The sequence below is a fragment of the Sprattus sprattus genome (genome assembly GCF_963457725.1).
Source record: "Sprattus sprattus genome assembly, chromosome: 18".
NCBI classification, from domain to species: Eukaryota; Metazoa; Chordata; class Actinopteri; order Clupeiformes; family Clupeidae; genus Sprattus; species Sprattus sprattus.
Window position 1 is genome coordinate 3,504,822 of NC_137916.1, and position 13,506 is coordinate 3,518,327.

Sequence of the window (13,506 nt, forward strand, 5' to 3'; positions counted from 1 at the left end):
ATTCATTATTATACCACACTGTGATCACAATGATCGATGCAAAAAGTTGTACAAATGAGGAAATACATGTTTGCTCAACATAATGGTTGTGTCAAAAAAGAAAAATATGTTTGGTCAATGATTGCATGATTTTCATTACAGTACTACAAAATTTTCATAAAGGTCACATCTATAATTGTGTTCACCGTACCTTTAACCTTTAAAAAATATTATGTTGGCCGAGCAAGAGGAACCGGCAACAATTGTCTGAGCTTGCGCAACCGAGTTCCACTATAGGCTTCTGTAATTTCCTTCACAAGTCACAACACCGTTTGAAGTGGTGAATGCTTCAAAGATAGCTCCCTGTCTTTGTGCTATGAGTTAATCAGCAAATCTAGGTTAAGAATATATCTATTGTAGATTGTATATCTATTTTCAACAAAATAATTTACTTTAGTAGGAGGTTTCATGCAGGACCTTTACTTGGAGTGTAAAGGAGTGTGTTCACATGGCTGTACTGGTAAAGGAGTGTGTTCACATGGCTGTACTGGTAAAGGATCTGAATACTTCCACAACTGTAACTGAGACAACAGCCTCAAGCTTTTTGATTTGATTTGAGACAAATCAGAATGTTTTAGAGTAGATAGTCTTTCTGCCACTGCATTCAAGCAGTTATTGTGCTAATCTCAAACAGACACGAGAAACCTGAACTAGATCTCAACTGTTTTAATATCAATCTGCAAGTCATCTGCAAATACACATGATACAATACCAGCACAAACACAATACAATACACTTATGCAAAAAACACAAAAATATTCACAATTAAACAACACCATTTTCAAGATATTGATCTCGAGCAGTGAAATAAAAACTTAATATACACCCATGCACACACACACACACTCTAACACCCTCCATCTCATGAGAATACTCTATCTCTCTCTCTCACACACACACACACACACACACACACACACCCAAACACTCAAAAGTTAAAACTAGGCCTGGCTCCCATGTAAGTACTGTGTGTTTCCTAGTGTTAGGCCAGTGCAGAGACATTCATACTCACATATTCACATTCTCACACACACACACACACACACACACACAGACAGACAGACAGACAGACACACACACACACACACACTCACATTCACACACCTGAAGGTCGCTTCACTAGTTCTGTAAAAGTGGATTCATATTCATGTTATTTATTGATCCGTATCTGTTCACGTTTATTAACTGCTTTGCAGAGGTTTCCTAATATGAGTCTGCCACTTCCTCTTTGCTACTGGTTTGATTATCCTTATTTACTGATTTGGCTGGTTGTTTTGGTAGCTTGGCTCATTTCTGGTTCTTGGTTGTTCTTACCAACACATTATTTAATGTATGTTTCGTCACTGTTGATTTGATTGTTTTGCCGTAATTACACCTGTATATTCTGTTGGCATGGTAACTGTTGTGTGTGTGTGTGTACCCCATAGATCCAGCATTGAGGTACACACTGTGTGCAGACCAAACTCTCTCACTAACCATTTAGCAACATCAACATGACATAAATACACGGCTGCTGATTTGACACTTTTCTTTTTGTTCAGTTTGTCCTCTTCATGTGCTGTGCTGGTGACTGGTGTGTGTCGGCCTACTGGATCCCTCGGAACAAACACATGGCAAACGCCATGGCAAAGAGCTGAAGACAAACAGAGAGAGAAGTCCACACACACTAAATTAGATCAAAGTTATATAAATAGTTGGATGTATTGACTCTGACTCTGATTCTGATTAGTGTAATAAATACATTGCTAAAGTGTGCTGCATCATCTCGAACAGCCTGCCAATGTTGTGCAGTGCAGTGGCACAAACCTCCACAAGAGGTCACTGTCTAACTCCATATCTTCAGACCCTCAAACAGTAAGCAGACATCCGCTGCAGACCTGTCAAAGATTGTGTGTGTGTGTGTGTGTGTGTGTGTGTGTGTGTGTGTGTGTGTGTGTGTGTGTGTGTGTGTGTGTGTGTGTGACATTGCTCTCTGTACCTCTATGGTCAGCACCACGATGGCCAGAGCTCCAGCCAGATAGATGTATGTCTCAAAGTACTCAACCACAGCTGAGTAACAGCCCTGCACAGAAAAAACATTATAAGGGGAGAGGAGGGGTATACTGTGTGTGTGTGTGTGTGAATTTTAATCTTCATGCTGTGTTCTGGTTTTGTAAAGGTTAAAGGTCAGCATGTCTTGACATATGTTTTTTTTGTAAAACCTGGTTTTGTGTGAGTGTGTGCACATATGGATGTGATTTCATGTGAGTTTGTGCGCACATGTGAGTGTGTTTATGTGTGTGTATTTGTGTGTGTGTGTGTGTGTGTGTGTGTGTGTGTGTTTACTGTGTCAGTGTGCCGACCTTGTGGCGAATGAGCATGCTCCCCATGAGACAGTCCTCTCGGCTCACAAAGGGCACGTCTCCCAGGAGATGGTTCCTCTGGCAACAGGCTTCCGGAACCATCTTAGCTGGGTTTAGGAGATGGAAAAGGCTTTCCTCAAAGTCCTCCGCAGCATTCACTCCACAGCAGTCAAACTGAGAGGGGACACAAACATGAGCTTTGAAAAGTCTACTTGCTACGGACATCAGACAGGTATCAACTCTGTCCCATCCTCCCCTAAGCCTCCTTTCATTGGCTTTCATTGCCCCTTTCTGCTCTCTCATGCACTCTTTAACCTGTCAGTCACCGTTGAGGTGGGACTCAGCAGAACTCAGTCAGACAGTGTCTAAAAGGTGGCCGCAACTGCACTGTGTGGGTATCTGAGGTGCTGGGGAGGGCAATAACAGCATTATAGGGGAGGGCAGTTGAAGGCAGAAAGTTTGGTGTTTGAAAGGACTGGTAGGGGAGGCTCACAATGGTAACTATGGCAATAAGAATGTTTAGTGTGTGAGAAGGTAGGTTAGGGAGGCTCACAATGGTTACTACAGTAATAAGAATGTTTGGTGTGTGAAAAGGCAGATGAGGGATGATCACAATGGTTACTATGGCAGTAAGTATGTCCGGTGTGTTAGAAGGCAGGTTAGGGAGACTCACTATGGTTACTACGGCAGTAAGACTGTTTGGTGTGTGTGTAGGGGCTAACTCAAATGGTCACTATTAGTGATGGGAAGTTCGGATCATTGTACCGACTCGAATCTTTGAATCTCGTTCAGTAAAATGAACAGATCTTTTTTCAAGTCATTCGTTCATTTCATGCTCAAAATTTTTAGATTTTATAGACAATTCCCTGCCGTAAATACGTCCACTACACACACGTATCATATTTTCATGGAGGTTACTGCATGTAAACCAGCAGATAGCCTACTAATTTAAAAGAAATTCCTGCATTCAAATAATGTATTATGAAAGTTTGGATGAAATGTTCATTTATTATCACATAAGCATTTAATTATCACGCCAAACAATTACGCTGCACTGAACTGTAAGTAAAGTTTAAAAAAGTTAAAATAACTAAACCTGTAATTATTTCTTGTGAACGAATATCATTCACGTCTTACTAAACATAGACACTCGAAAGTGAACGAGGTTAATAAGTCCTTTCTGTTTCCTCTTCTGAGCATATGCAGGTTACGTGAAAAAATATCCAAAGACCCGTATCCAACCCAGTCAAAATGAACGAAACATTTCGGTTTTCTCTAGCTTCCCATGCTGAGCCTATGCAGATCACGTGAAAAATGATCCAAATACTTGTATCCGGCAGATGACCTAATCGTTCACCTCCCGACCGTGGTGTCTGTCTTTGGATCAACGTTTCGTTCATCTGCCGGATATGGGTCCTTCGTTCAATGATTCGTTCTTTTGCCGGATATGGGTCTTTCGTTCAATGTTTCGTTCTTTTGCCAAACGTGTCTTTGGGTTAATGATTCGTTCTTTCACCAACCGTGTCTTTGGATCTATGATTCGTTCATCTGCCGGATATGGGTATTTGGATCACTTTCCATGTGACCTGCATAGGCTCAGTACAGTCAGCTAGAGGAAACAGAAATAATTCGTTCTTTTTCCGACTGGATCTTCGGATACGGGTCTTTGGATCATTTTTCACGTGACCTGCATTCAACAAATCATTTGGCTTGGCTTAACCAATGCAACAGTCCCGATGCGCGGTCATGAACGAGAAAAAGAACGAATCTTTTTTTGAGAGGACTCGTTACTCTCGAGTCGTTGTAAGGATTCGTTCAAAATGAACGAATCGTTCACGAACGACACATCACTAGTCACTATTATCATACCCAACAAAACAGTTGTACAGGTCACTTCTTTGTTCACAAAGCTCACATCATTGATGCTATCTGGTGGAGTTACAAGCAGTGGAGGTGCGTCAACACAAGGCGCTGGGGCACCGCCCACCCTACAATTTTGAGATGAAAAAAAAAAAAAGAAATGTCAAAAAACATTATATATCAAATAATTTAATAAGAAATGTACCGTTTTAAAGCGTTAAATGTGTGCCGGAGACCGTAAGTCCCTGTCAAAAAACACTCAAATGTGACCAAATATAATATATTGCCATTCGTTATCATTGAGAGAGAAGCCACTCCTCCCTGTGGGCGCCGGCCAAGTGGAAGTCTATGGAAACCAAAAAAAGGGGCAGGAACATTTGAGCAAGGACAGCTTCTCATTGGCGGATGACAGCTCGAGCCCGGGGCGCACTCCACTTGCGCCCCCAGCCAATGACAGGGTTTCTTATATATCATGCTGACAGAACTGTCCAATCAGAGACCTTTTGTGATTCCCTCACATCAGATTTAAATATCACATATCTACGGAAGAATCATAGCCAGCAAAAACTTTTAATCTGAGAGTATGGCGACTGAAAACTCAGTTGTATCTATTCATGGAACACCTTTCAAACGACGATCAGATGTCGATAAGAAGAAACTAAAACACAGGGAACGTCCGGATTTAAAAATTTAACAGACAACCACTGATCGCGGGAGGACCTTTACTTCTCTTGCCTAAATGCTAACCGGAGCTGATAGCGGGCTGTTCAGTGAGTAATGCGTTTTCAAGTTACAGTCTTTTGATAGTTATTATTGGATAGTGTTGAGCACTGTGTGTTCTTGAAATAAAGCTTTGTTTTTTTGAATATTGTACGAAAGACTCCGTTAGTAATGGCGTGACGTGTGTAGCTCCCTCAGTTAAGATTAACAGTTATATATCGATACATTTCATTCCTAGCCAATTCAGTGGCAGTAATAGTTAAGTTGTTAAACATACCGAGTGCCTAGTTTTCCAATCATCATTGTTTCAATTCGTATGTGAGGCATTGTGTGCGTACCTGATAAAAGTAAGTGTGTTTCATGAAGTTAATAGTGGGATATACATTGCTATTAGCAGCGATTTGTGATTAGCATAATAAATAGCATAATAGTAGCCATTAGCATGTTCTCTTATAGGTGATCTTATATTGACTTATGTAATAAGGATGAGTTCATACAGGTCATACTGTAAATATAATACGAATGAGACCTATGTTGCTTAGTGTAATGTCCACTATGATATGTGTCTTGATAATATTGGTTATGTGTAATTGTTATAGTGTAACAATCATTCATATTGATGTAATCCAGTGCAGTGCGGATTGGTCCCTACTCCCATTGCAGACCACAGCCATATGTACCATCTCATGCAGTGCCATGTAGTGAAAGCAGAAATATGCAGTCCTTTAACCTTAGTAACAAATGTTTCACTCAAAACCTGTTTTCTTCTTATTGTGGAGTGCTATTTAAACCGCGCCGCCGAACTGCGCCCCCCCTCAAAAAAATGTCACCAGCCGCCACTGGTTACAAGCCTGCGGGATTCAACAAAGAAGAAAATTCGAAGGACGCTTGAAAATGAGCCGGGAAATATATATTCTGTCGATATATTTCCAGATGACAAAGCCAAATTGCTGATGGTTCCTCAAACTGTTTCTAGGAGGGATGTTGTCTTGGAAAATCAAAATCTGCTGAGGGAACTCAACGTTTGGAGGGCCAAGTCAACCAATGTCAACAAGATCATAGATCAGACATCTTCACATATCAGATCAATCATTAAACAGGAGATGACAGTGACCCCCTGGCCATTCCATCCATCTGATGTGAAAGATAGTGGTTGTATCACCTTACCAGATCAACTAGAACGGCTTCTCTTTAGACTGCTCACTGGAAATCCTGACACCAAAACTCAAACACAGAAGATCACTGCTTTGGTTCAATCATTTAGTCAGGACATAATATACGCTGTCACAGGTGGTCAACATAAAACACCAAAGCACATTCTACTCACGTATGCTGTAAAAACACTGGCAGGTAATACTGAGCTCATACAAACACTGAACAAGTTGGGGCATGGGGTGTCCTACTCCCAGCTTGAAGAGAACAACACTGCTCTGTGTCTCCAAAAACTAGCAACAGCCTCTAACCAAAGAGTTGTACTTCCAGCCTCCATCAAGCCTCATGTCTTCACCAATCTTGCATGGGATAATATTGATAGACTTGAGGAAACCCTCACTGGAAAGGGTACATCACACAGAGTTAATGGCATAGTGGTACAGGTCAATGTCTATGGACCACATCTGTCAAAAACTGATCTTCCACACATTGAGAAACTGAAGCAGAGATCAGTCACCATTGAAGACCAAGGCCTGGAAGTATATGTAGCAGGTGAGCAGGTTTGAAAATTAGCATGAAGCTATAATCATGTATCTATTTTCTATGTATCCAATTTAATTGTGATGTACATTCCAGGTGCACGTGTGGGCCCACAACCTATTCCAACCAGGGAACACTATTTCCAGGAGGCTGCTCTTCTTGCAAGAAAGAAGACAATGGTGTGGGCACTTGCAAGGCAAACAGATCCAGAGAATTAGACAATCCCCAGCTGGACTGGTTTTAATATCAGCACCAGTTGTTGGGTATCTGCCAGCCATCAACTCACCAGCCACAGAGTTGAACACAGTGTTTGAAATCCTTAAACAATCAAAGATAATCAGGAAGGAGCTGCACCTAGAGACAATAGTTGTAGTCATGGATCAAGCACTCTATGCAGAAGCACAGAGAATGGTTCTCAAACATTCTTCTCAGGATAGGGACATTCCATACCATATGCAATGCCTTAGCCATCATAGGAAAGCGGTTTAGAGATGCTGGTCTAAAGGACATATGCATAGAGGCTGTAGTTGTCGCAGAGGGGTCCATCAATGGAGTCCTTGACGGTAAACACTATAACCGTGCAGTCAGGGTCCACAAGTACATCTCAGAAGCACTGATGAGACTTGCATGGGAAGAGTTCACACCCTGGGTTGAGAAAAATGCTCCAGAGAGGATTGAGATGATCAAATCATTGTTGGAGGATGTGTAAGACATGACCAGTGACCTGAACCAAGAAAAGATGACCAATCTGCTGCAAAGTCCACTCTCAGCTGAGCCGATAACCCTGTGGACAGACTTTCTAGAACACCTCCGTCACAACAATGGAGAGCTCTCTGTATTCTGGATGTCATACATTGACATGGTAGAGGATGTAGTACTTGGCCTTCTGCGTGCATCGCGTGAGGTGGACTGGGAGTTGCACCTCCACGCTATAAGAACCATGATCCCATGGTGCTTTGCCTACGATAAGATGAATTATGCCAGGTACATTTCCTATGCATTTCTGTATGTTTGAATATTCTGCATCGATTCAATTTGTAAAGATTGCTAGCCAAAATATTAAAATCAATCTTTCTCTCATCTCTCAGATACCTGTCCCCTTACTTTGCTCAGATGACCAACCTCCCAGAGAAGTATCCTTCTGTGTATGAGGCCTTCAAGACAGGCCAGTTCTCAGTGCAAGCTGTCAAATAACAACACATTTGGGAGGATTCCTGTAGACCAGGCTATTGAAGTCACAGTGAATAAAGACACACTGGAGGCACATCACGGTTTAGCCTGAAAGCTGGAGCGGTCAGGCGTTACTACTTAACAGCTGAGCACCGCAGTGCATTTTTAGGACAGTTAAGGGAGATGCTATAAGGCAACAAATCAGAGCTTTATCATTCAGAGATACAGTCACCAAGAATCTGGAAAGATAAGGAAGCAGTTACAGCAGTGGTTAGCCTCATACAAGGATGGATAAACCCATTTGACGGTATATATCAATCAAAACATGCACAAAGAGACAAAACACAGTTTATACCCAACAGCAGTAGTCACATTAAATGCTGCCATAAAATGTTTAATACTATAAACAAGGACTGTGAGCACTCAATTTTGTTGTACATTGTTGTGCGGTGACAATAAAATATATTCTTATTTGCAGAGAAGCGGGACCTCATTAGCATATCTACGGCAAAGACAGCTTCCAAAGACATTGCCTCTGACCTGATGAAGGCATATGAGATTGGAGAGCAATGCTATGCACACTTCAAGGATGAGAGACTAGACAAAGAAACACCAGCAAAGAAATTCCACGACCCAATGAAAACCAACAAGCTGAAAACATTCAGTGATATGTGTAAGAAGAGAGAAGTGAAATCAAGTGGGAGGGCAGTCATCTTGAAAGCAGACAGGTCTCTGTTTGGACGCAATGGCACAAGCACGTAGTCTTAACATGGAGGATATCCTTTCTTATCCTCTTGGTCTATTGCCCTGGGCACTCTCCACAACAGATGGATTGCTGAGAAAAACAAACAAAGCTACTTTGGCCACAGCCTTGCAGAAAAATGTAGCACTACAGGAGAAACACCCAGAAAACTCTGCCACAGTAGTTGATGGGATGCACTTAGTCCAACGAGTGAAAGGTGATGAAGTTACTTTCAGAGATGTTGCCACAACAATCCTGGGTATGGCTCTGAGGGAAGGCAGCCAGAGTAGAAGAATAGATGTTGTGTTTGACACATACAAGCAGAACTCAATCAAGAATAGTGAAAGATCTCTACGGGGTGAAGAGACTGGCCATGAGTTGCAGGATATCACAAGCACACAGATGGTGAGGCATTTGAGGAGCTTCCTTACTAAAGTCAATAACAAAACTAGTCTCATTAGCTTTATAGTGAATGAATGGAGGAAGCCAGAATACAGAGAAAAGCTACAGGAGAAGATTCTATATGCAACCGTGATTGATAAATGCTACAGAATCACATATCAAGACAGTGGTGGTGTCAACTCTTCAATGTCAACAAGAAGAAGCAGATGGATGAGTACTTCTCCATGCCGCCCATGCCGCAAGAGAGGAATACCAATCTATAGTTATCTGTTCAGAAGACACAGATGTCTTTATCATGTCTTTAGCATTCTGTGACAAGATTGAGGCCCCATTGTTCCTGAAGTGTGGCACAAGAACCCGTACAAGGCTGGTAGCTATCAGGAAGGTTGCAGCCACTGTTGGCATGAACACTTGTAGGGCTCTCATTGGGATGCACGCCTACACAGAATGCGCCACTCTTAGCGCTTTTGCAGGCAAAGGAAAGACAAGGGCACTTACACTCCTGATGAACAACAAAGAAACACAAGACACATTCTTGAAGTTGGGCCAGGAATGGGACTCTCACCAGAACTGAGCAACAAACTAGAAGCATTTACATGTGTCCTCTATGCCCCAGAAGCATCAACCACCATGACCAACAAGCTCAGGTACCACATTTTCTGTGCAAAGAAAGGTGAAATCGAGAGTCATCAACTCCCACCGTGCAAGGATAGCTTGAGGCAACACACACTGCGAGCAGGCTGGTATTTGGAGAAGATGTTTAGAAAAGGTCCCACAAGTGCCAAGCCCTGTTGGCAGAGGATGGAAGATGGAGACAGAGGAGGAAGGTGAACAGTTGGTGCTGCACTGGATGGAAGGCCAGCCAGCACCTGAAGCTGTGCTGGATCTACTCGCCATTAACTGCACAAAAAAGTGTTCACTCCCACGATGTATGTGCAGTGGCGCAAAAAGTGGGTATGCGCTGTATGCGGCGCATAGAGGCGCCGCACCATGGGAGCGCCAAAGCCATGGTAAAAAAAAAACATGTTTGGGGTATTTTCTATATGTAGCTGCTGTTGTGCGTTTCTAAATCATTTCTGCATTTCCTTAATTTTATAACATTTTAGAGGACTAAACAGGCTAGAGTAGGCGCCTTATCTCTTAAGATTCCATAATAGAATTTTGACATAGAAGAGGGAACGTGAGGCCGTGACCGCTAAACACACAAGCAGTTCGAACTAAGCTACGAGTAGTGAGTTGGTTGGATGGAAGATGGATAAAGCAAAAAAGCTGTTGGGAGCTTTGGTAACAGAAAAAGAAAGAGGGAAAAGGAGAAGACATGTCAGGGGATGCTACAGCAAAATAAGTGGATGGTGAAAGGCAACAGGTAGGTTTTAAGGTGACTTCACGTTTGTGCTTGGAGGCTTGCAAATAATGTTAACAGACTAGCTAGCAGGCTAGCTAGCGTTTGCTAACATAGAAATGTAGCAGCCAAATGGGGGTTTATGGCTTGCTTAAGCCTCATCAGTTAGGCTGATGATAGCTACATTTAGATTTTGGTTAAACCCCTACTGTACCAATACCATGTGACACATCTCAATTTTAGTAAGGCAAAAATAACAACTGGTAAATATAAGGTGGCAGACGGGCTCTGGTAGCATTTACAGTAACTAACAAGAAGTTGGAAACGTAACTCTGGTTACCATGGTTACCATTAGCTGTTCATGTTAGCTGTGCTGTCAAACATACAGGCTATCTGTTGGCATGATGCAATACTAGATGAATGGGCAAGTGCAAAGGCAAGGCGTGTTATTATTTAGTAGCAACTAAAGAGCACTCTAGAATATTTTGGTAGCAGCATTGTTACACATCATCACCTTTAAAGATCTTTATTTGCAGGCTTACTCTTGCGTTTTAAGGCATTATGTTGCAATGGTTATCATTATAATGTTAATGTTTGCAACTGTTTATTATTTACTAATATATATATATTTGTGTGTGTGTGTGTGTACAGTATATACTGTATGCCCCATAGCGTACCATTATGGTAGGCATGCAGTGACTGATATACTTTAAAATAAACCTTTATTATTTAAAGCCCATACATGATGATGTCTGGCACACTTATTTATTAATTTGTTTAAGAAAAGAAAAAAACGTGTGTGTGTGGGGGGGGGGGGGGGGGGGCGCCGCCAAAATTGTTGCTGCATACCCCCCTAACACTGGGCAGTTGCACCCCTGTGTATGTGTCTTGCAAATGGCCTCAGGTGCACAGACATGTGTAAACTGACAGAGTGTGAAAACCAGGCGACCTGTGTAGAAAGTTTAGATGAAGACAAGGACGACATGGAAAATGATGATGATTAGATAATAAAAACAATGGATATCAACATACAAACCAGTCTTTGATTAAATATATTCACTTTACAACATGTTTCTTTATTGACTTTTACAACGAATAGGGCTCCATCCTATTTGTCCATTCTATTGGCTACATTCTATTTTGAAGACTTGTGCTGGCTGCAAAAGTGTAATTTAAGGCTCTCACAAATAATAGTATGGGTATATTATACATTTTCTGAATCATCAGAGTGCCTTGAGTATTATAGTTGTTGAGTTTTGTGTCCCTGATGTTCCTTCATGCCCCAGGGATAAAAGAAACCATACAGTTTAGGCGGAAATTGTGATAAAATGTGTGTTATTTCTGGTTTAAAGATGTCATGTGACCTCTGTGTTTGTCAGACAGATTCAGTCCTGGGCTTAAATGAAAGGTCCCCTTTCCAATGATACCACAAGCACCATATTATAGAATATTGACAATATCCCTATCATGAGCCTAAACCAGATATACACCTTCTCTTCCCAAACATGCTGCAGAAAAGCTGGTGCACGCATTCATCAGCTCCCGTCTGGACTACCGCAACTCTCTGCTGGCAGGTCTTCCAGCAAAAATCACTGGTCCGCCCTATCTCCAGGATCTCCTCACCCCTCATCTCACACCAAGGACTCTTAGGACCGGACAAGCAAACCTTCTTGCAGTTCCCCGGACAAATATGTCCAGAATGGGAGATCGTGCCTTCTCCTCGCTGGGGCCACGACTCTGGAACAAGCTCCCGGAGAACATTAGGGCTTTGGACTCCATCACTACTTTTAAATCCCACCTCAAAACCCCTCTTTTTATATCTGCCTTCTCCTAAAGTCCTGGGGCCGTATTCACAAAGCCTTTTATCTTACCACTAGGAGTGCTCCTAACTCGCGCTAAAACCTTTTACGTAGGAGTAATTTCTTAAAAGTGATTCACAACGGCTCTGAGACCTACTCATACTAAGGATAATACCAACTTCTAAGCTTAAGATAAAAACTCCGTTGCTATGGATGACGTCGCTTCTCATGCACGAGTTTAGAAGGGGTGAGGACGGTGATTGGTTGTTGACAGGTTCTCTCATTAAAAACTCATTCGTGACGTCTCTCTAACAATCCCACTATATCGACTGAAAATAAGAGAATAACCTAGGCTTCAAATTAAGTCATATTAAATAGTTATGGACAGTGCAGTTAGCAGAATGCACACGCATGATGACAAGTTTGTGCATCCAACAGGAATGACACTTTGCACGTTAAGAGAAATATAAAGCGATCAATATAAAATATGGCAATTGCATGTAATCAAGGCAGTAATAATTAAAGCACCCAGCAAACTGTAAGGCTATTATATTTCCAGCCCTTGACCACTTCAAATATCAGCACATGCGGCCCTTTAAGCCCTCCAATCTTAATTGATCAAAGCGAAACGAACGTGAAACGTAGGCTATAGCCTAAGCGAAAGCCTACTGGTCCCAGGACCAATAGCCACTGTCACCCCAGCGGCATCCAGCTGGTAAGTTCTCAAAAACCTGCTGCAGACCGCTCTCCGTTGAAATGCACAAGTCATCTGTACATCCAACTGTTGGATGATGTGGGGTCTACAGTGCGTTGATAGTTTGATGAATAAAACGGCTGAATGATGATTCCCAGTGTCCTCATTTGCATTTTCCGCGAAGCCAAATATAGGCTAACTTTATGTTTCCAAACATTTCACTTCGGGACACATCGTTGTTTAAAGGCGTCATTGCATCCCGCGCTAATTCTACGACAATATTAATACCTTCACGGTTTAAGCAAGGTCTTTTATCAATTCCAAGTCGGCTGCAGCCATCTTACGATTTTTTGTGAATAGGTCTTAGTGACTTAGGAGTCCTCATGAGGAGTTTTAAGCTGTCCTAGACTTAGGTGCTACTTTTAGGGATAAAATATTTTGTGAATTGCTCTTAGTAAAAAAAATTAGGAGTCCTACATTTAAGACTGACACGCCCATTATTTTTAGGAGTTTCTCCTAAATTCGCCACTTATGAGCTACTTTTAGCCCTAAGATTCTTTGTGAATACGGCCCCTGGTTTCTGTTTTTTTTATTTCTTTTCTGTATTGTTTTTGAATGCACTGTTTTAAATTGCTATTGTGACCCTGTTAAGCACCTTGAGACATCTTTGTATGTGAAAGTGTGCTATACAAATAAAATGCATT

The 13,506-nt window shown here is 41.9% G+C and overlaps 1 protein-coding gene across 1 annotated transcript in view; it reads right to left on the reverse strand.

Moving 5' to 3' along the window:
- Positions 1 to 1,624: 1,624 nt before the first annotated feature.
- The window catches only part of LOC308378963 (tetraspanin-18B-like), a gene marked incomplete at its 3' end in the record, with an annotated part of 14,908 nt that continues 3,026 nt past the window's right edge, over positions 1,625 to 13,506 (reverse strand). Inside the window, exons 5-7 of the mRNA XM_080855997.1 lie at positions 2,382 to 2,555; positions 2,018 to 2,101; positions 1,625 to 1,672 (exon numbers count right to left, since the gene is read on the reverse strand). Of these exons, the coding sequence (XP_080712123.1) occupies positions 1,625 to 1,672; positions 2,018 to 2,101; positions 2,382 to 2,555 (306 nt within the window). The remainder of the gene's footprint in view (positions 1,673 to 2,017; positions 2,102 to 2,381; positions 2,556 to 13,506) is intronic.